The sequence below is a fragment of the Onychomys torridus genome, chromosome 5 (assembly GCF_903995425.1).
Source record: "Onychomys torridus chromosome 5, mOncTor1.1, whole genome shotgun sequence".
NCBI classification, from domain to species: Eukaryota; Metazoa; Chordata; class Mammalia; order Rodentia; family Cricetidae; genus Onychomys; species Onychomys torridus.
The window spans coordinates 63,579,590-63,602,546 of NC_050447.1; the positions used below are offsets into that span (position 1 = coordinate 63,579,590).

The 22,957-nt window shown below is 40.8% G+C and overlaps 1 protein-coding gene across 1 annotated transcript in view; it reads right to left on the reverse strand.

The window, feature by feature from the left end:
• The window catches only part of Gdi2 (GDP dissociation inhibitor 2), a 40,454-nt gene extending 18,489 nt beyond the window's left edge, over positions 1 to 21,965 (reverse strand). The window contains exons 1-5 of the mRNA XM_036188713.1: positions 21,710 to 21,965; positions 7,736 to 7,843; positions 4,957 to 5,056; positions 1,644 to 1,778; positions 323 to 521 (exon numbers count right to left, since the gene is read on the reverse strand). Coding sequence (XP_036044606.1) covers positions 323 to 521; positions 1,644 to 1,778; positions 4,957 to 5,056; positions 7,736 to 7,843; positions 21,710 to 21,754 — 587 coding nt within the window. The 5' untranslated portion in view covers positions 21,755 to 21,965. The remainder of the gene's footprint in view (positions 1 to 322; positions 522 to 1,643; positions 1,779 to 4,956; positions 5,057 to 7,735; positions 7,844 to 21,709) is intronic.
• Between the last annotated feature and the right edge of the window lie 992 nt (positions 21,966 to 22,957).

Here is a 22,957-nt window from a genome sequence, read left to right on the forward strand (position 1 = left end):
AAGTACCCTAACACTAATTTGCAACTAGAACCTCTTTCCCAGGCCACACAAAAGCATACAATTCCTAAGTCTCCCATTTGGAAAACTAGAGATTCAGTTGAGCGTTTCAAGGAAAATAGGAATCTGGAAACCAAAACTGGACTCCTCACTCTGTTGTTGATATTCTACTGTAAATGTAAGATGACTAGAAATTGTCTATGATATAGAACAGGAACTGCAAAGTTGCCCCAAATCCACTTGTGGTAAACAGACCTCCTATCACTGATGGCAAGTATTTCCCAGCCTCTGCCAAGCCCTCAACGAGATTCATTAGCCTACTTACTCATCTGTTCTGTACAATGCAAGCGAATGGCCAGTGAAGTCTATAACATCTTGGCCCAAATCAAACTTCTTATACACATCTCTCATTGAGGTCTTCTTAGGGTCAATGCCCTCAAAAGTTCTAGGATCTTTTTCATCAAAGTTGGCAACATAAACTAGGAACTTCCTGAAGCGGCGTTTTTCAAACAGTCCCATTAAGCCTGAAAAATATTTTTTCAAAAAGCACACACTCACAATAGGATACTGAGAAGAAAAAATATGAGAGGATACTTTAAACATCAATGTCATTACTCAACAAATGTAATCTAGACAACATGGTCTCCAGGGACATAACAAAGATCATTCATAAAGTCTTCAATTTTAACACACAATTTCGGGTAACTAGTACATATTTGGAGAAGCTAAAACTGAAAAAATTGTTCCAAAGGCATCTATACCTATATTCATTCTTCCTCTAATAATGCTGACCTGTAATTCAACCAGTCCCCAAACTATGAATGCTGCTCCTTTGCTCTCTTTCAAATGTTAATGACACATTCTTAGACTTAATGGGAAAAGTCATTGAAGGCACCAGGGCAGAGTTAACAGCAGCCACCTTTAGAAGATGACTGCCCTGGAGAGTCACTTACTTTAATGAAATCTTAAACAATCAGTGTGCTGCTGCTCTACACTTTTTAAAAACAGCTATAAGCAGAGCTAGAGAGACGGCTCAGCGGTTAGGAGCATAGTGGCTCATGACCATCTGTAACTCCAGCCCTGTAGAGATCTAATGCCTCCTCTTCTGGGCTCCATGGGCACTAGGTATGCATGCGGTACACATATACAGGCAAATAATCACACAAAATAAAAATAAAATATCTTGGGTTGGGAATTTAGCTCAGTGGTAGAGTGCTTGCCTAGCAAGCGCAAGGCCCTGGGTTTGATCCTCAGCTCAAAAACTAAAACTAAAGTATCTTTAAAAGGAATACAATGGCTGTGGTGGAACACACACACACACACACACACACACACACACACGGGGGAGGGGGGGGTTGTAATATGTAAACCCCAAGCTCTCTCTGAGTCAGTACTCCTACTAATAACATATAATATATCTGGTAGTAAGATAAAGCTAAGAAACTTCTGGTTTTATATCCTTTCCCCTCCTCTCCTAAACGGAATAAAACATTAAAGTTAACTAATATATGCCCAAGTGCCTAAAATAGTGTCTGGCATATAACTGATAATCAATTAACTATTTTTTGACTAGATAAATGGGTTTCTGAGACTCCTTTTCACCATAAAACCTCATCATTCTAATAAATACAATGAGAATTACTTACTAGATGCCAGGGCTTCTGCTTCAGTGGAAGGAACCTTGTAGATTTTCCCCCCCTTATAGACAAAGCTTCCTTCAATAACTTTGAAATCCATATAGCGAGTGACCTCTGTGTAAAGCAGCATCTTCACCAACTGACCTACAAAAGTCACACAATGTAAGCAAGCTGTCACTGAAATCTTACTACCAATAAAAATTATTAGAAATTGCTATTAAGGGCTCCCAAACTTTTTCCAAGAATCCCCCCAAAGCCACATATTCAATGGTACAACTAGAATATACACCTCAAGCACATGTTCAAGCTTAATGTTATAACTTGTAGGCTAATGAAGCTCATCAACTTGGCTTTGCAAAGGCCATGAAATATGTACTAGCAGTGAGAAGAGATCTGTTTTACTGCAAGTGGATTTAGTCAACTTTGCAGGTCTATATCAGTCACAGACAATTCCAAATATTTCAATTTCTAAATCAACTTATATTTATTAGAGAATATCAACATCAGATAGAGAAAGGACTACAATTAGGAATACCATCTGTCTATAAGCCTAAGGAGGCTCATTTGCCCAAATCAGCCAAAATTTTTGTGAAACCAAAACCATTTTAAAGCTGATTTGAAAGGATAACTACAACAGGGTAATCACATCTTTTTTTAAGTTAGATCTGAGAGACATAACTCAGTAAAGAACATTTGACTAGCATGTATAAGATCTTGTATTCAAACTCCAGAACTAAAAAAAAATTAAGAAATAAAATATGAAGAGATACTCATGTAGCAGAGATGAAAGTACACGAAACAATTTTATTAACAGGCCCCAATATTAAGACTCGTGACTAAGAATTTAATATAGCTAGACATGGCACACCAATCCAACTCAGGAAGCTGAGGAAGAAGGATCAGTTCAGTGTCCATGCTGCCTGGGCTACACAGAAGACCATGTTTCAAAACAACACCAAAGTCTACAAGTTCAAAGGCTAGAAATTCAAATCAAAATGGAAACAATAAATGAGTGCCAACTAACAGGCCTCTTTGAAAAGGTACATTTTCAAACAACATAACAGTAGGTGAACTTCAGCCAGGCGGTGGTGGCGCACGACTTTAATCCCAGCACTCGGGAGGCAGAGCCAGGTGGATCTCTGTGTTCAAGGCCAGCCTAGTCTACAGAGTGAGATCCAGGACAGGCACCAAAACTACAGAGAAACCCTGTTTCAAAAAAAAAAAAAAAGCCGAAAAGAAAAGAAAAACACATGCAATAGAGTTGTGCAGCAAAACCCCAGACTAAAATAAAAGGCTGCTCCTGTGTCTTTAGTGGGGTGATGTCTGTAAGGAGTTCACTGCAAGGAGAACACAACAGAAAATATGCCAAGCACAACACTGACCAATTCACTAATAAACAGGAAAGCTGGTAAATAACTAATACTCATCCCACCTTCTAACAGACAGATTTATGTTAAAAATCACATTTTACCTTTCAATGACAAAATGGCAGAAACAAAAATGAGTACTACTATCAAAGGATCATAGAGGTACCAGGAAAGGCAAAAGCCAAATGTAGTAATAAATAGAAAAAGCTTCTGAAAAAGACCCCTAATTCTCTCCTAATGGTACACAATGCTATCTGTCATCAGCTTGCACACATTTCTTTCCTCCCTCTTTATTGCACCCCTACACACATTAATACACAGGCTGGAAACTCCCTGTTAACTGGGACTATACATACATATACATATATGTATCTTGAATATCAAAAGATTAAGCATAATTAAATTTAAATGGTGGCTCCATCCCTAGCACTGCAAAGAAACAAACCTGGATAGTGCCATTCTGACTATGCAAATGTTGTTTCCTTTCTGCTTAGCGTGTTACTAAATTATACAAACTTGTTGATAATTTACCCCAGAAAAATTCAGCTATTATTTAAATCTATAAGAACATTCAAATAAAGTATCTACTAATACAAACTATAAAGCATAACTCAAAAGGGAAAAAGTAGCACATTCTTTATTTCATGGGAAATAAATGTGTAACAAAAAATTTAGTTTTTCACTGGAGATGGCTCAGAGCACTGGCTGTCCTTCCAGAGGTCCTAAGTTCATTTCCCAGCAACCACATGATGGCTCACAACCATCTGTAATTTGATCTGATGACTTCTTCTGGCCAGCAGGCAGAACACTGTATACATAATAAATAAATCTTTAAAAAAAAAAAAAAAAAGTAAGAGTTGGGGATTTAGCTCAAGGCCCTGGGTTCGATTCTTAGCTCAAAAAAAAAAGTAAATTAAATAAACTATTTTATTAAAAAAAATTTTTTTAAAGGGGGGGCTGGAGAGATGGCTCAGTGGTTAAGAGCACTGACAATTCTTCCAAAGGACCGAGGTTTAATTCCCAGCACCCACATGTCTCCTCACAACTGTCTGTAATTCCAGTCCTAGGGTACTAAAACACCTATGTACATAAAATAAATAAGTTATTTAAAAAAAAGAAAATTTAAAAAAATTTAGTTTTTCCTCTTTTTATTTTTTATTTTTCCAGACAGAGCCTCACACTATGAGACCTGCTTGACCTAAAATTCACTTGCAGCACAGGCTAGCCTCAAACTATTAGCAATCCTCCAGCCTCAGCTTCCTGAGCGCTGAGATTACAGGTGTACACCACTGTACCTGGCTCATTTTTCAATACCATCTTAGAAAAAATACAGATACCACAAAATCTTAAAAGATATTTCAGTCCTCTAAAATACTGAAAAATTAGGTAATCTCAACAGCTTACACACTAGAAAACCTTTAAAAACAACTATTTAAGACTCAGGTTCACAGGCGGTGGTGGTGTACGCCTTTAGTCCCCAGACTGGGGAGGCTGAGGCAGGCAGATGTCTGTGAGTTCCAGGCCAGCCTGGCTACAAAGGGAGTTCCAGGACAGCCAGAGATGTTACACAGAGAAACCCTGTCTCGGGGGAAAAAAAAGACAGACAGGTCGGTCTACACCATTGCCTACTCAATTTAGAATTCTGGTTTGTACTACATCACACTGGATTTGCAACAAATGTTTCTGTGTGAAATGTGTATAATTTCTTATAAAATTTAAATAACAACATCTTCAATTTTGGTGCATTGTGCCACATCATGGTTTTGTTTCTTTCCAGAACTATTTACTATACCCCCTTCCCTCCATTCTTAATGACCCAGGACACTGTTAATGGAACAAATTACTAAACATACTGCTGACATCAACAAATTCCCCAGGGGCTCAGACCTGGGTAACAGTCTCTACTTCCAAACCAGATTCCACATACTGCTATAAATTATGTTAGAATTCTTTACCATTGGCCATAAGGAACTTGGGAATTAAGTCAACATTCCAGTCTCTTCCTCTCCCCATTGATGCTGGCGGTTGTCCTGGTAATTTAAATCTTTTGTATAACTAAAAGTACAAAAAAATACATGTATCAATAATGTAACAAGATGTAATTTTCACTAAAACATCAATAATTTTTAGATTGAGGGGCTGAGGTATAACACAACTACAAGAGGTGAAGTAGAAAGCATTTGATTTTTAGTCAGATAAAACTTTATCTGTCAGACAAACTTTTATTAAGTCAGATGAGACTTGTAGGGCTCAATATATTACGTAGTTAAAGAGAGTATTTAACTCATGAATACTAAGATGAACAAGCATGGGCATAAGTCTTTTCACTTACCGTGGAATCATTTAAACTCATTCCCCCTAAGTTTGCTTCTCTAGCTACACAACTTTAAAAAAAAGTTAAATACTTCAAATCTAGAAAAGATAGTTAAAACTAGTTCTTGTTAACTTGTAGCTTTTAGGCTTCACTGAAATACAACTGATATATAAATAACTTCACACACAAATATAAACACTTTGATAAGTATGAACATAAGCACAAACCAATGACTCCATTACCAGATACACATTCATCTCCAATGAGTGTCTCTCAGACAGTGTGAAATAATCAACAATTTCCTTCAAACTAGAAGCCTGTACTTCTCCAAAGAAAGAAGGAAGAGGAGGAAGGTGGTGAAAATGGTAGATCAAGAGAACAGAGAAGAAACACTTATGCTTAAAACTTTAGTTAACACTGGTTTTAAAAACAGAAGTCGGGGTTGGGGATTTAGCTCAGTGGTAGAGTGCTTGCCTAGCAAGCACAAGGCCCTGGGTTCGATCCTCAACAACACATACAAAAAAAAAAAAAAACGGAAGTCTACTGAAGACCTAAATATCACTCTCTGACTTACTGGAAATCTGAATATAGTCTAAATATTGTTCTTTTTCATACATGTAGTAGCATTATGATACTGTAGAAAATGTCATCTTTAACAGATGGAAGCTGAAATATTTAGGTCAAGTGCCACAATGTCTTTTTTACTTTCAACTTTTCAAACCCTTAAGAAAGCTAGGTCTAGTGGTACAGACCTATAAACCTGCAAGCTGAAACAGGGGGCTCTTGAGTTCAAGGCCAGCTAGGGCTACATAATAAAACCTTGTCAATTTTAAAGAAAAAGCACAGCAACAGCAACAAACAAAACCCAATCAAATGTACTAAGATGTTGCTGGATTCAGACAGGAGGTTTTGCTACACTCTAACAAAACATTCTTTCAACTCGTTCTTCAGTATCCTAAACACAAGAATAAACTTCCTGGTATAGGTATTAAACATAATTAGCCAGTGATTTAATACTCATGGAAGTATATATTATTTCACAAAAAGCGTTAATCCTCATATATGTAAAAATTTACAAGCTCCAGACAAAGAAATAAATTTAGAAAAATTCACTTATAAAATGAATCATGTGTCCCACCCCCTCCTCCCAAAAAGAGAAAAAGGAAAAAGCATAGTGAATAAACAGCATTAAGCTTGGAATTACAGTATGACTTTAAAAAATATTTATTTTTATTTCACTTGCATTGGTGTTTTGCCTGTATGTATGTCTGTATGAGGGCATCAGATCTCCTGGAATTAGAGTTACAGACAGTTGTGAGTTTCCATGTGGCTACTGGGAATTGAACTTGGGTCCTTAGGAAGAGCAGTTAGTGCTCTTAACCACTCCAACCCACCACTATGATTTTTTTTTAACCCTGCAAACACAACTCTGTAATATGGAAAACAGAGATAAAGAATGTACAACTTGGGTTTAGGGATTTAGCTCAGTGGTAGAGCGCTTGCCTAGGCAAGCGCTAGGCCCTGGGTTCGATCCTCAGCTCCAGGGGGGAAAAAAAGAATACAGGACTTTAAGGGACTGAGGAGGCCAGCCTGGTTGGTCTACAAAGTGAGTTCCAGGACAGCCAAGGCTACACAAAGAAACCCCTGCCTCAAAAAAAAACAAACCAAAGAAAGATTGAGGCAATAAATAAAGCCAGGTGAGTGATGGCATTCTGCTGGCATCCTGGGCACCCCTCCCATTCTTCCCAGTCCACACACACTTTATACAACCTCTCTAGTGGGTAGATGTTTGAGCCACGCCCTGAAGCATGGCCCCTAGTGAGGCAGGCAGCTGTAGCTGTTATACCTGCCTATGACCTTGAAGTACCGGTCTCTGGGTTGTGACCACAGGGGATCCTTAAGACAATGGGATGCACATATGCTAGCCCCTCTTGGCTACCTCATGGCTCTGGATACTGAGATCTTAGACCAAGCCGTTTAGCATGGGACATAGCTCAGCTTTCCTAGACGATACAATAAATCTCCTGTGGTTGTGAGTTTACCCCCAAATATATTTCTTTGATCATTAAATAGACTGGAGTTATCCCAATAAGCCCCCAAACTAGAAGCTCCTAAAAATAAAAGAGCTAAAGACTTATTAAATACTCTATTTAATAAGCCAAAAGTGCTAGGCATGGTGTTCCATGCCCTTCATCCCAGCCCTTGGAAGTGGAGGCAGATGGAGCTCTGTGAGTGTGAAGCCAGTCTGGTATGTATAGTGAGATTCAGGATAGCCAACACTAGGTAGAGAAAGACAGACCCTGTCTCACCCCCTCTTCCAAATAGAATAATAAGGCAAAATTGAGACCTTCTCCAAGAACTAAAGTGGAGACTCACAAGTAATTCCTACATGTAAAGATACATTGATCACAGAGACTTACATCTTCCAGTGGTGTTATAGATGCACTTTCTCCTCCATAGTACGGGTTCTGATCCATGTGAAGAACCTTCTTTCCATTCACTGACATTATCCCAGACAGGATACATTCCTAAGGGTAAACATATATTTTTAAAAGAAGAAAAGACACATGTTTAAAGTGTATTCTTTATTAAAAGGCAAACTCACTAAGCATTCTTAGTAATTCAAACACTCTCTCACCATGACAAAACTGGTGGGTTTAGAGCTTCTCTTGGACTCCTGTGAGTTCTGAGGTGAAAAATTTGTATCACAATAACAGAACCTATCAGTCACTGTTTTTTACTGGGCTGTCATTTATATTAATGCCAAATCACAGGAGAACAGAACAAAGGCAGAGGCTTTCAACTACACCCTGCCACTCTATTCTTTTCTATCAGGCATTCACTAAGGTCTTTAACGAGCCACCGAAATTTAACTTAAAGCCAGGTGGTGGTGCGGCGCACGCCTTTAGTCCCAGCACTCAGAAGGCAGAGACAGACGGATCTCTGTGAGTTTGAGGCCAGCCTGGTCTACAAAGTGAGTTCCAGGACAGGCGCCAAAGCTATAAAAAAAACCCTGTCTCGAAACACAAAAACAAAACAAAACAAAAATTTATCTTAATAAAGGCACATCTGAAATACCCACCTTTTTGTACACTGCATGGGGAAGTGCCACAGAACACTTCCAGCTCAAAGAAAATCTTTGGTGCCACTCACTTACAGGCTGGATGCAGACACTTTGCTCCGTGAGTCACCATTTTTATTTGAAAGAACCGACTACGATTAGTCAGCTTTGATAAACATTTTTCAAAAATGGACCTCTTAAAAGTCGATACATGTTGGGTATGGGAAAGGAGGAAGCCCTGAGTCCCAAGTCGGTATGTATTACTGGCATAACCATGCTCCTGGAAAATGGCAGACTTCCTCTCCGACAGAAGCAGGGAAATGGCAAAGCCTTCCCTCCTTGTCCATGTGTAAATGTTGGCTGTGTGTGCAGAAAATGTCCACCATAGCTTTCAGCACCACCACCCACTGCTTCCCAACAGAGACTGCTTCTACTGAGCTTTCCTACACCTGTCTCCTTGTGAAGTAGAATAGTATTTATTTTATTTTATTTTATTTTTGGTTTTTCCAGACAGGGTTTCTCTGTGTAGCTTTGTGCCTTTCCTGGAACTCACTTGGTAGCCCAGCTGGCCTCGAGCTCACAGAGATCCGCCTGGCTCTGCCTCCTGAGTGCTGGGATTAAAGGCATGCACCACCACCGCCCGGCTGTAGAATAGTATTTTAAGATGTATTACTTTTGTTTATGTTGCATTTGGTTTAACTCTGTGAAGCTGTGTTACTGTGCCTGTCTAAAACACCTAATGGTCTAATAAAGAGCTGAACGGCCAATAGCAAGGTAGGAGAAAGGGTAGGTGGGGCTGGCAGGAAGAGAGAATATATAGAGGGAGAAATCTGGGGGGGGGGGGGTCCTGGGAGCCAGAGGAGGAGGAGGACTCCAGGGGCCAGCCACCTAGCTACATAGCAAGCCACAGTGTAAGAATAAGATTTACAGAAGTTAGAGAATGGGAAAAGCTCAGAGGCAAAAAAAAAGATAGGTGGGCTAATGTAAGGAAAGCTGGCTAGAAACTAAGCCAAGCTAAGGCCAGGCATTCATAATTAAGAATAAACCTCCATGTGTGATGTATTTAGGAACTGGGTGGAGGTCAAACCAACAAAAGAGAAAATAGAAAACAACATCCTTGGTCTGGCAATATATTGTAAATGCTGCATCTTGTTTATCTGAATGTAAAAACCAAGCATCCTTGTTCTGCTGTATGCAATAACCCCATCTCTGTTCAACTCTATATAATAGACACTCTGAGCTTCCAGAACGCTGAAGCTTCTCCAGCAGAAAGCCCAGTCCACCTCTGTCCATGTGTTTGCCTTTTCTTCAATCCTTTGCCATCCCACTCAGATACATCTCTGGGGCCTACAAGGATCCAGCAGCTGGGGGCTGGAGAGATAGTTCAGAGGTTAAAAACACTAGCTGCTTTTCCAGAGAATCAGGGTTTGATCCCCAACACCCACAAGGCAGCTCAATCTTCTGTAACTTTTAGTTCCAAGGGATATGACTGCATTTTTCTAGCCTCCATGGGTATTAGGCAAACACATAGTACACAAACATACATAGAAGCAAAAGACCATAAACATAAAAAAATAAATAAATAAAAAGGAAAAACTGTTATTTGTTATCAAGAAAGTACAATTTATGAATGCAACATAATTTTGGAATGCTCATCCACCATCATGGGGCCCAATACTTATAGGACTTTTTGGAATGCCATTAGTAACAGCTGATTCTTTCTCATTCTTTTATCTTAAGACTGAGTCTTGCTACTATGTATACCAAGAGCTACCCAACTAGTAGTGATCCTCTTACCTTCCCACACCATACAAGACTGACTGGACTTTTCATATCAGATGAAATACCAGCACTAAAATGATCTATATTGTTCAGAGTAAGCTAGGAGTTCCTAAGTGACTGGAGAACAATGGTATGAAAAATTAAAAAAAAAAAAAAAAAAAAATCACAAAAGAATTCCAAGGTTAGGGATTTAGCTCAGTGGTAGAGCACTTGCCTAACAAGCGCAAGGCCCTGGGTTCGATCCTCAGCTTAAAAAAAAAAAAGAAAAAAAAGAATTCCAAGTACAAGCCAGAGCAAAGGATTTTTATTTAATTTTTAAAAACCTTTTTAATTGCCAGGCAGTGATGGCACACACCTTTCATCCCAGCACGTAGGAGGCAGAGGCAAGCGGATCTTTGTGAGTTTGAGGCCAGCCTGGTCTACAGAGTGAGATCCAGGAAAGGCACAAAGCTACACAGAGAAACCCTGTCTCGAAAAACCAAAAAAATAAAAAATAAGCTTTTTAATTATTTATTTTGATATTTTGCCTACATGTGTGTCTCCTGGAGGGTTTCAGATCCCCTGGAACTGTAGTTACATACATACAATTGTGAACTGCCAGGAGGTGCTAGGAATTGAACCTGGGTCCTTTGAGAGCAGCCAGTGCTCTTAACTACTGAGCCATCTCTCCAGCCCCTAAAGCAAAGAATTTTAATAGGCCAGAATAAGAAATATAGATGCAGCTTGGGTTTCATATTCCAATTAATTTATTAAAAATTGTCACTTAAGTTTTTGTGTAAATGAAAGAAATTGTCACAAAAATCTGAAAGGCAATTAAAATACTTTTCCCCTTTCTGAATACACAATTGTGAGAGGCCTCATACAAACTTCAGCTAAGACAAATACCACAAGAACATAGACACAGATAGAATCTGATTTCCAAGACAGACATTAAAAAATTTTCAAAAAATGTAAACCAAAGATTCTTTCCCTATAAATTTCATTTTAGATAATTAAATACAATATGTATATATTCTACTTAACAGAGTTGTCATTCATGTTAAAATATAATGTGCTTGTTTGAAAATGATATAAATATTTTAATTTTTATTGATTTTCCTTAACGTCTTTTCTTTGTAGACCTGTAGAAGGAACCCAGCCAGGGCTTTATGCACATTGAGCAAGCATCATTACTGAGTTCACTGCTAGCCTTGTTTGAGTTGACTTTCTTTTTCTTTTTTCTTTCTTTCAAGACAGGGTTTCTCTATGTAGCCCTGGCTGTTCTGGAACTTGAGCTACAGACCAGGCTGGCCTCAAATTTGGAGATCTACTTGCCTCTACCTTCCAAGTGTACATTAAAGGTATGCACCACCACCACCTGACTAAGTTGACTTTTTATTACACATACAGTGTTCTGTCTCCATGTATGTCTGCAGGCCAGAAGAGGGCTCCAGATCTCATTACAGATGGTTGTGAATCACCATTTAGTTGCTGGGAATTGAACTCAGGACCTCTGGAAGAGGTGCCAGTGCTCTTTACCGTTCAGCCACCTCTCCAGCCCCTAAGCTGACTTTTAATAATGGTAGCTATAACCTTCACAAACAATAAATATTTGATATCCTCAGTTGTATATGTGTTACACATGAATGTTTTAAGAATGTACTGGAATATATCAAGCACCTGTGTGTGTGTATAGAAGTCAGAGATTGTGTTGGGTGTCTTCCTCAGTTGCTACCTACCTTAATTTTTTGAGAGAAGTCTCACACTGATTCAGCTGTACAGCCTGGAAGCAAGTCTCAGAATCCAACTGATTATAGCCCCTCCCTAGTCGTTGTCCCCACCCCCCCCCCCCCCCCCCCCCACACACATTCAACTTTTTACATGTGTGTTAGGGACTGAACTCAGGTTCCATTAAGTCATCCCACAATACTTAACATACGAGGTTGCCAATGTAGAATGCTTACTTAGCATGCATGATACACTGGGTTCAATCCCTACTATTATTAAAGAGGAGATGGGAAAGGGATTTTTTAAAATCCCAAGAAGGAATGGTGAGAACAATTGCTGCTCTCCCAGAAGTCTGGTTCCTAGCACCCATGCGGTATAACTGCCTCTAGCTCCAATTCTAAAAAATGCCCTCTTTCAACTTCTTGATCAACTGCACTCCCATGGCACATATTCACATAGGCATACACATAAATAAAAACTTCAAGGAAAAAAATTCCTAAGGCCTGACCTAAAGGAGGAGGCATCTAAGATAATCCTTAATAAACTGATAAATTATAAATGACCACTATCCAGGTGAGTAAGAATAAATATATTAGACAAACCAAATTAAGAAGGAGAAAGAAAAAAATTCAAGAATGCAGTAAGAAACAGAGATAAAATATACACTCATTCAAACTCTTATGGTCATGAATGCTTTACAGTTCAGGTAAAGGGAATTCCACAAATCTAGACCAGCTGTTAGTGTTCATCAAATCTGGCCACAAGCCCCTAATGAGCTGAACTTCAACAATCAAATCCCCCTCATAGTTTAACTTTAGCATATTTCCTTTTTTTCAGCTCAAACAAGTTTCAATATTACCTCTGTAATTTATCTATTCACTTATTTTTAAATGACTTGCCATAGGTTTAAAAAAAAAAAAAAAAATCTGTTTTTCAAGTCAGGGTTTCTCTGTAGCTTTGGAGCCTGTCCTGGACTAGCTCTGTAGACCAGGCTGGCCTCGAACTCAGAGATCCACCTACCTCTGCCTCCCGAGTGTCAGGATTACAGGCATGCGCCACCACCGCCCGGCCATAGGTAAAATTTTTACTAAAGAATGGACTCCATTTTATTAGCTCAAGAAACAAAACATGATGTTCTAGAATGCCTGTCAAGCCCTATTCCTGTCATGATGAGCGCCTTTCCCCATCACTCCCAATCTAACAGTAAAGACTGGCTCTGTTTATGAACTTCGTAATTGAGAGTCATTCTGTGTTTACTTTCCAATCTGGTATATTTTACTCAACATTATTATGTTGGTTCTTCTTGAGGGTCAACTTGATTGGGTCACCAATAGGGGCTGGAGAGATGGTTCATTTCCCAGCACCCACATAGCAGCTCACAACTGTCTGTAACTCCAGTTCTAGGGTATCCAACACCCTCACACAGACATACATCAGGCAAAACACCAATGCACATTTAAAAAAAAAAAAATCACCTAGAGGCAGGCAGTGATGGCACATGTCTTTAATCCCAGTACTCAGGAAGCAGAGGCAGGATCTCTTGTGAGTTTGAGGCCAGCCTATCTACAAAGAAAGTTCTAAGACAGCCAGGGCTACACAGAGAAACCCTGTCTCAAAAAACAAACAGAACAGGGGCTGAAGAGATGGCTCAGAGGTTAAGAGCACCGACTGCTCTTCCAGAGGTCCTGAGTTCAATTCCCAGCACCCACATGGGAATTGACACAACCATCTGTAATGAGATCTGGTGCCCTCTCCTGTATACATAATAAATAAATAAAATCTTTGAGAAAAAAAAAAAAAGAACAAAAAAAATGAATCACCTAGAATACTGACAAAGCACACCTTGAGGGGGTGTGACTATGAGGGTGAATAGTTATGATGGAGTTAGACCTGAACAGAATGTGGCAGCTTCATCACATGGAAGGATGGTGCAGACATATGAAATAAAAGGAGGAAAAGGAGAAAGCCAACCAGTGCAAGCTTCTCAATAAATGAGAAGTGTTGTCAACTGTCCTGAAGGCTAACTGAACTGTGTTTAAAAAAAAATGGGCTGGGGGTTGGGGATTTAGCTCAGTGGTAGAGCACTTGCCTAGCAAGCGCAAGGCCCGGGTTCGATCCTCAGCTCAAAAAAAAAACAAAAAAAAAAACTAAACTATCTTGCCGGGCATTGGTGGCACACGTCATTAATCCCAGCACTTGGGAGGCAGAGGCAGGTGGATCTCTTTGAGTTCTCTACAAAGTGAGTTCCAGGAAAGGCGCAAAGCTACACAGAGAAACCCTGCCCCGAAAAACCAAAAAAAAAAAAAAAAAAAAAAAAGGCTGGGTTAGGGATTTAGCTCAGTAGTAGAGCACTTGCCTAGCAAGCACAAGGCCCTGGTTTCGGTCCTCAGCTCTGGGGAAGGAAAAAAAAAAAAAAAAAACGGGCCGAGGCAGCAGCTTGGTCCATAATCCTTCCAAGCACAGGGACATGTGTTAGAACCCTAAAGCCATATGGAAAAAAGCCAGGCATTGTAGCACACACTTGTAATCCAAGTGCTGGGAAGGCAGAATCAGGCAGATCCTGACTGGGCCTCTGTGGTTACCCAGATTCATATACACAGTGAGTTCCAGGCCTGTAAGAGACTGTCTCAAAACAGGTGAATAGTGCTTAAGGATTGACAGTGTGCTTATCCTCTATCATCCTCATACACACACACAATAAGTGTGTACACACATGCCCCAAAATAAGATTTGTTCATGTTTTCTGTTGTTCTGTCTCTTGACACAGCGTCTCACTGTGTATCCCTAGCTGGCCTGAACTCAGTATGCAAACTAGGTTGTCCTGGAACTCAGAGAGATCCACCTCCATCTGCTTCCCAGGTGTTCATGTGAAAAGTGTATACTGCTTGTTTGTGGTCTTATAAGTCATCACTTACCTACTCTCCTTGCTACATACAGAGCAGGGTACATGGCCTAGGTACACGGCCAAATTGAACTTACAGACTCATTTTGTAAATCATTCTACAGGTATATCATGATGCTTGCTTGTATATACACTGCCTGTGGCTTTCTCAGTAACAGAACAGTTGTGACAGAACCCACATGGCCTGCAAAGCCTACAATATTACTTCCTGCCTGAAAGTCTGCCTACTCCTGCAAGTGGAAGATCTCAAGGCATGTTTCCAGGTTTGCCATAATCTGCCACCTTGCTGGGAAATGTACATTCTAAACAGGCTCTGCAAACTCAGGTTGAAATCACAGCTCCTTTTAAAGGCTTGATAAAACATAACAACTGAGCCCCATCTTTTAGGCTGCTTGAGAAGGGAGGGGAATGAAAATCTACATTTCTAACAAGTTCCTAGGTGATAGTGACAAAGCTAGTCCAGAACTGATTTCTAAAGAGCAGCTACTAATGTAGCATCTCTCAAGTGACAGTCACCTAGGGCTCATGTGAAAAATGTAGATTCATATATCTTCCTAATGAAGTAAGTTCTCAAGTGCTGTGGAAGCAGCTAGTCTAGACATGTGCTTCCGATAACAGGAGGCTCCACTAAATGAATACACCATGAGGATGTGCCCAATTTTACATACCCAATCTCCTCTTGGTGGGCCAAAGACTTCCAGTTCTTGACTAATATTGCTCTGTGGCCACTTTCGCATGGGACTTTCTGTCATACCATTTGTTACAGCTGTTTCATAAAAAGCAGACTGTGCCTTTATGATTGCAAATTCACTTGCTTCAACAGTATATGAATATCCTTGTTTCAAGCCCTTTAGTTACTCTGATTAAGATGTTTCATCGGGGCTTCCTGATGAAATGAGGCTGAGAACACTTTATAATTGATTGGTATCACCTCTGTTAGAATTTACTCAAATTTTTAGCCTTTTATTTTTCTTGTTTGAAATACTTCATTCTTAGTTATGCATTTATGTGTTTCTGTGTGTGGATATGTGCAGGTGCCCAGAGACTGGGAAACAGCATCAGATCCCTAGCAGCTGGAGAGGCAGCTGGACTGTAAGCTGCCTAATGAACCCAAATCTGGTAACCAACAAGAATAGCAAGCCTCTTAATGTCTGAGCCAGTGTTCCAGTGCCACTGACTCATTTTTTAAAACGTTTTTTATTTTAAATTTTTTTAATATGTATTTTTTTAACTTTATGTGTATGAGTGTTTTGCTGGATATATGTATGTGAACCCCTGGAACTAGGGTTACAGACAGTTGTGAGCCACAATGTGGGTATTGGGACTCAAACCCAGGTCATCTGCAAGAATAACAAATGCTCTTAACTGCTAAACCACCTGTCAAGCCCTGACTCATTTTCTTAAATGGGATTTATGTCTTTTTTGTACCACTTTATAAAAGGTCTTTATCTATTTTAGAGATTCAAAGTCCTTCACAAGTTATATGGACTGCAAAGTATTTTCTATCCTGTGACTGCCTCTTCACATTCTGTCATCTTGATAAACAGAACTGAAAGTATTTTATAAATACAAAACTCAGTCCTAATATTATTTAAAAACAATTCCCTTGTTTCTTTCTCTCTCTCTCTCTCTCTCTCTCTCTCTCTCTCTCTCTCATTTTCTTTTCTTTTTTTTTTTTGAGACAGGGTCTTACTATGTAGCTCTGGTAGTCCTGGAACTCATCGTGTAAACCAGGCTGGCCTCTAACTCATAGAGATCTGCCTGCTTCTGTCTCTAAGTGCTGGGATTAAAAATATGAGCCACACTCAGCTCCCTTGTTTCTTTTAGTAGCATATTAGATATATTGTGCAACACAGCATATGAAAATAGAGTAACAGTGGGTAAAGGTGCTTGCCATCCAGCCTGATGACCTGAGTTCCATCCTGAGACTCATATAATGGAATGAAAGAACTGACTCCAGCAGTTTGTCAAGGGAATTTTCTCTCTGTGTTGTAACTATTTCTTCATAATAAAAACATTTGAGGGTCTGTTAAAAAAAGAAAAGAAAAGAAAACAGAGTAATACTCAACAGGCTCATGCCTAAAAAGAAGAGTAGGACCAAAAAAGTCATTTTCTCACTTAATGAAAGTAGAGCTGAGGGTTCAGTTTCTAAGACAAAATCATAGCAAACTTTGCTGTATAGCTTCTACACTTAACTTGTCACAATCCTACAAATAAGTATGACCCACTGGACCATGGCCCTAAAGCATGATGGCTGAGAACCAAAATAAAGGGCCTATAATTGAAAAATGTGTCAAACAGCAAAATACGTAACTGCCTTCAGGGTATCATTTGGAACAAATACCTTTAAACCTTGGTGTTTTGTTTTGTTATTTCTTGCCTTTTTTTTTTTTTTTTTAAATATAGGTTCTGAAAATGGAATCCAGGTCCTCATTTTTACACAAGTAGTATACTGACAGTATTTCCCTACCCCTGCACACATTTTTACTCTTGACATTTATGTATGTGTACATATATACACTGGGGAGGTGGGGGGAATGTGGAAGTCTGAGGAAAACGTGAAAACAGAGAACTGACTCCCATACCTTGTGGATCCCAGCGATTGCAGTCAGGTCATGGGGCTTGTCAGCAAGCCATCTATCCCACTAGCCCTACGTCCTTTTATAAATTCCAATTTGCACTGCTCTCTTTACCTAGAAAAAAATTCCTGCTACTCAAAGCTTAGCAACACTTTTTATTAGTTTGTTTTGAGACAAGGTCTTTCTATGTAGCCCTGGCTATCCTAGAACTCACTATGTAGACCAGGCTGGCCTTGAACTCACAGAGATCCACCTGCCTCTGCCTCCCAAGTCCAGAAATTAAAGGTGTGCGCCACCACAGCCCAGCTAAATTAAACATTTTTAGGCTAGGAATATTTGAGTTTAAAAAAAAAAGGCATTTGAAAACATTGGTCCTATGACCACTCTTGAGAGAATACAAAGTCCTTTGTCCACACAACTCTAACAATTATGGCAGAGGTTTCAAGACCAAGTCTGAGCAAATTTAAATTACAGTTTAGGATTTTCAAATCAAGTACAAAACCTCAGATTTAATTATCATATGGGGGGGTTGTTCTGGGATATAAAATAATTATTTTATTTAAACATAATGCTGAGAATGAGTTGTTTAAATATCAAATTACATGTTTCTATTCATAATTTCTAGGTTTACTGTGTAGAAAACAAAAAAGCCTTTGGGAAGCACAAATGGCCATGGAGTTGGCTCCTCTTTTCAAATAAACTAATTCTGGCACTACTCATTGATTTATTACCAAGCCCATATGAGTTGTGTGCCAATTATGTGATAAAAGTCTGCTTACACATGCTCAAAGCATAGAAATGCAGAAGTTGCCAGCCAACCAACAAAGAAGGTGTGGGAGGCAAAAAATGAGATGGAATAATTCAAAAGGCAAAACAACTTGAGACTAGTTAAAGGGAGTTGAAGTCCCTATAAAGCTTACTAGATCTTAATGCCTTCATTATGCTCCAGCACAAAAATTAGTTCTTTTAAAATACTAGTTATCAAGCCGGACGGTGGTGGCGCACGCCTTTAATCCCAGCACCCAGGAGGCAGAGGCAGGCGATCTCTGTGAGTCCAAGGCCAGCCTGGGCTACCAAGTGAGTTCCAGAAAAGGCGCAAAGCTACACAGAGAAACCCTGTCTCGAAAAACAAACAAACAAACAAAAAAAAATACTAGTTATCAAAAAAATTATTTTTCTTACTTCGTCATCATGAGGCTTTTCTATGAACTATAGGTTTGGGGGGTTTGTTTTGGTTTTTGTTTTCCCTAGAGACAAGGATTTTCTGTGCAGCCCTGGCTGTCCTGGAATTCTGCAGACCAGGGTGGCCTCAAGCTCAGAGATGGCCTACACACACACACACACACACACACACACACACACACACACACACACACACACACACCATGCTGGGATTGAAGGCATGCACTACCACCACCACCACCACAGGGAAACCAAACTACAGTTCTGTAAAAATGACAACTCTCAGTGTTAAGAGAATTACACAGAATCTGCCATGCCATTTCTCATAGAGAAGTAAAGGTCTTTTCTAAAGTTATTTTTAATACTTGTGGATTAATATGAGTTTAACTGATAGAAAACAATGCCAATAACAAGGTACATGGAAAACTCAACACTGTTTAAAAAGTAACAAGTTCCTGCACTCAAAGTCCTTGATACACCAATATTATACAGCATTTGGTACCCCTTTTTATTAGGTTCTTAAATCTTCAGCACTAAATATCTATAAAACAAAGATTAGGGACATCAAATGGTATGTCCACTAGATATTCAGTTTCTTCTAATTTGAGGGTTTTTTTTTAACTCTGACTACAGGTCTCTTCAAGATTTAACCTAATTTGGCGGACGGTGGTGGCACAAGCCTTTAATCCCAGCAGGCAGAGGCAGTGAGTTCAAGGCCAGTCTGGTCTACAAAGTTAGTTCCAGAAAAACCCTGTCTGGAAAAACCAAAAAGATTTAACCTAATTCAAGATTTCACCTAAGTCCTACTAATTTCATTTATTATTATCAACATCATCCTGCTATTATTGCTTCTATCAACAATGGTCCTAAGTCACACACAATCCTGCACTGATACAATTCTAAAAGAACATCTCCCAGAATACATCTTTAAGGCCCACCGTGGAAGAAAGTTAGCATAGCTATAAGACACAGAAACTCTTAAGAGTTCTAGTTGCTTATGTATCCGCTACTCATCAAGAAATTCACAAATTCAAGAGAAAATGTAATGAAGGGTGTTATTTTGTGAACAAACTGTGTTACCCTCAGAGAAAGTGACCCTTCTGAACTGGGCATGGAGAAGCTTGCGGGACAGCTCTGCACTCACTTATCTACACTCAAATGACCGGATTCACGGGCAAATAGGAGGTATTAGCAATGACAACACAAAATGCAAATAACTGGCCCGCACAATATGCTGGCAGCCACAGGACCCACTGAGAGAGCAACATCCACCACAAACTACTTGGAAACCCAATTAGGCACTTAAAATCAGAACCTGCGGGCTCCCCTGGGTAGAATGATTCATTCTGGCACCCGTCTTCCCAACTCACAACCGTAAATTCAATCACTGGGTGTGGTGGTGCATATCTTTTAATCCCAGCACTGGAAGACAGAGGCAGAAAGATCTCTTTGAGATCTGATCTACATAGGGAGTTCCAGGATAGCTAAGTCTACACAGCAATACCTTGCCTCAAAAAAAGAAGGGAGGGAGGGTAGAAATTCCATCAGACCCATTCAAAATAAGCAAATGGTTTTCTAGAGAAGCAATGGATTAACAGTCTACTCTCTGGGCAGTCAGTCACATGTCGATTAGCCTTGAGCAGGACATTTTGGCCTTGCCTTTAATACCAACACTCAAGAGACAGGGATGGATAGAGCTCTGAGTTCCAGTCAAGCAAGGCTACACAGTGAGATCTTGTCAAAATAAAATTATCCTCTTTAGCAATCATCACTAATCACTGTGAAGAGAAAAATAAGCTTTTCCAAAAAGTAAAAAAAGTGGTATAAAAGGATTGAAGGATTTCTCTAAAACAGTTATTTTGGAGTATTTTATCTAAAAAAAGATTAATTTGGGGTTGGGGATTTAGTTCAGTGGTAGAGTGCTTGCCTAGCAAGCACAAGGCCCTGGGTTCGATCCTCAGCTCCCCTGCCAAAAAAAAAAAAAAAAAGATTAAATTGATCAAAAGATATTTCAATGCATTTCAACAAATTCGAAAGCCATGGCAGTTGAAATGATACTGTATGGAATACATACATCAATGGTCCCGATGAAATAACCCAGTCATAATTTCACAAACACACCCAAATTGATAGTCAAAATGACTGGTTCTCTCTCCAATTTCTTTCGGCAAATGGTCAGCTCTTTTTTTAAACAAGCCAAGAAGAAAGACAAAAAAAGCTATAGACATGTCTACACTTTTTGCAGATCATCTAAACATCTCTAAGCAGATAGATACCCACGAAAATAAATATGCTAGAGGACTAGATATATTTATATATTACCAGTGTATTCACGATGCACGTTTATTTTCTAACCTACGTGAAGAAACAAACTAGCCTCCCTTCCTCAAACCATTTGTTAAGGGAAAACACTAAGAAACAGTGGTGGCATGCAATAAACCAACAAAAGGACACATGGGGGGCCAGAGGTGAGAATATTTAATAGACAATTCACTTCCCATTCTACGTGAGAGGATGAGAGAACGGTAAAGGAATTGCTTAAGGCTTGTTAGAAAAGTGAAGGGATTTTTTTTTTTTTTTTTTTGAAGAAACTCGTTTCATTATTTCTCTAGAAACTTCGGTTGGCCAAACTCTATGACAATAACCTATCAGCGATTATCCTTCTTTCTGCCTAGCTTTCCCAGCCAACTGACTAGCTAAGCAGCCGCTGCTGCTCGCTCCATAGAAAATGCAAGAGCCAGCAGCGACTCCCTCCCGCCCTGTTCAGGGCTTGCCTGCTTCCAATCGGGAGAGGTCATCCACCCAAAAGGGAAGTGGAAGAGCACAAGCTGTTTTCCTTTTCCTCTTCCTTCCTGCAGAAGGGCGAAGCTGCTTCTCTCCAGCTGTTCGGAGAGTCCGTCCTCAACTTCCCAATGGGCTAGCTTCCCAGGCGCCCGCCCCAAGTCCCACATCCTGGTTTTTCCTAGCACTCGGGCGCCTTCAAATCAGTGCATCCCCACAAGCCACGATCTCCCTCCCCAGACCCAGCAGAGGAAGGCGGACGGTCCCCAAAGGAGTGCAGGCACCGGCGGCTCGGGCGCGGGCGGGGCCAGCTCAGTGTGTACCGAAGGGACCCGCCCTCTCCCCCGGGGCCCCGTAGAGGCCGGACAGACACGTCTCCCCGCCGTCCACCGCAGCTCACCGTCAGGCCGGTGCCCAGCACGATCACATCGTATTCCTCATTCATGGCGGGGGAAGGAGCGCACGCAGGGGCTCAGGGGCCACCGTAGAGAAAGAAGCGAGAAGTCCGGCCGCTCTGGGCCCCGGGGAAAAGGGAATGGCCGAAGAGAGGAAAAGCGGAGCTGACTAGGAGGCGAGGCCGGCCGCCACCTCAACGGGAAGAGAAGAGCCGGGTGGGGAGGGAGGGGAGGCGGGGAGAGCGCGAGGAGCGGAGAGCGAGCTCCGCAGCCGGGGCGGGGCGTGCGAGAGGCCGCCGGAGCCGTCAGTCAAGCACGGCCTGTCCTCTCATTGGTGCCTTTCCTGCTTGTCCCACCTTCCCCTCTTTGCTGCTCTCGCGAGAGAAGGGCGGGAGGCTGCCATCTTGGCTTCCGGTTTTTCCACCCGTTTTGTGGCAGTGGTTTGGGCGGCGACACGCGAGGCTTGGGCTTATGGTTGAATAGAAGGCACAGGGCGGAAACTGCGGCTGGGCCACCACGTGCCTGACTCCCGCGGTGTGGCGTGACCTGGAGCTCGCTAGTCCTCAGCCTCGGGAGCCCGAACTCCGCCCTTGGGACTTTGAGTGGGGTGTGCACCGGCTCATGTGTTGAGGGGCCGAGTCGTGAGAACACCCTCTTGGAAGGCTGGCAGCCTCGTTGCCTCTGCAGCTTGGCTCCTGCTCCTGCCCGCGGGGCTGGGAAGAGCTTAGAAATTTTGGATACCCTGTTTTAAACTTGTACGGTTCTGTTCGAACAAATGTGTTCTAAACTGGTACCCATACTTTAGGTAAAATTTGGTTGCAGAGTGGCCTTCCAATATAATGGCCTGCATTCTAGCTTGAGATGCAAAGCCGGTTATAAAGTATATATACCCTGGTAACTAAGCAACTGGGCTCAGCCTTCTGGCTGAAGGCTGCCAAAGTGTGCCCATAAAAGGCAAATGCCGAATTGCACTATTGAGGTCATTTTGTATGTTTACTGTGTTTCTACCTCTAAGGACAGTTCACCACACTGCAGGTGGGGTGTTCTAAACCATCTTTGGGAAAGCTGCCTGGTTGTAGATCCGGTTCTTTGTTGAACTTCGTTAAATTTATAGTTCAGGGTTTTTGACAGGCAGAGCTGTCAGGAGTAGACCTTTCAGCAATCCCCAGTACCATCAAAGCAGTATTTGCGGGTCCCTTGGATCTCAAGCTCCTCTGGCTTCGAACTCACCATACTTATTTTCAGCCAACTTT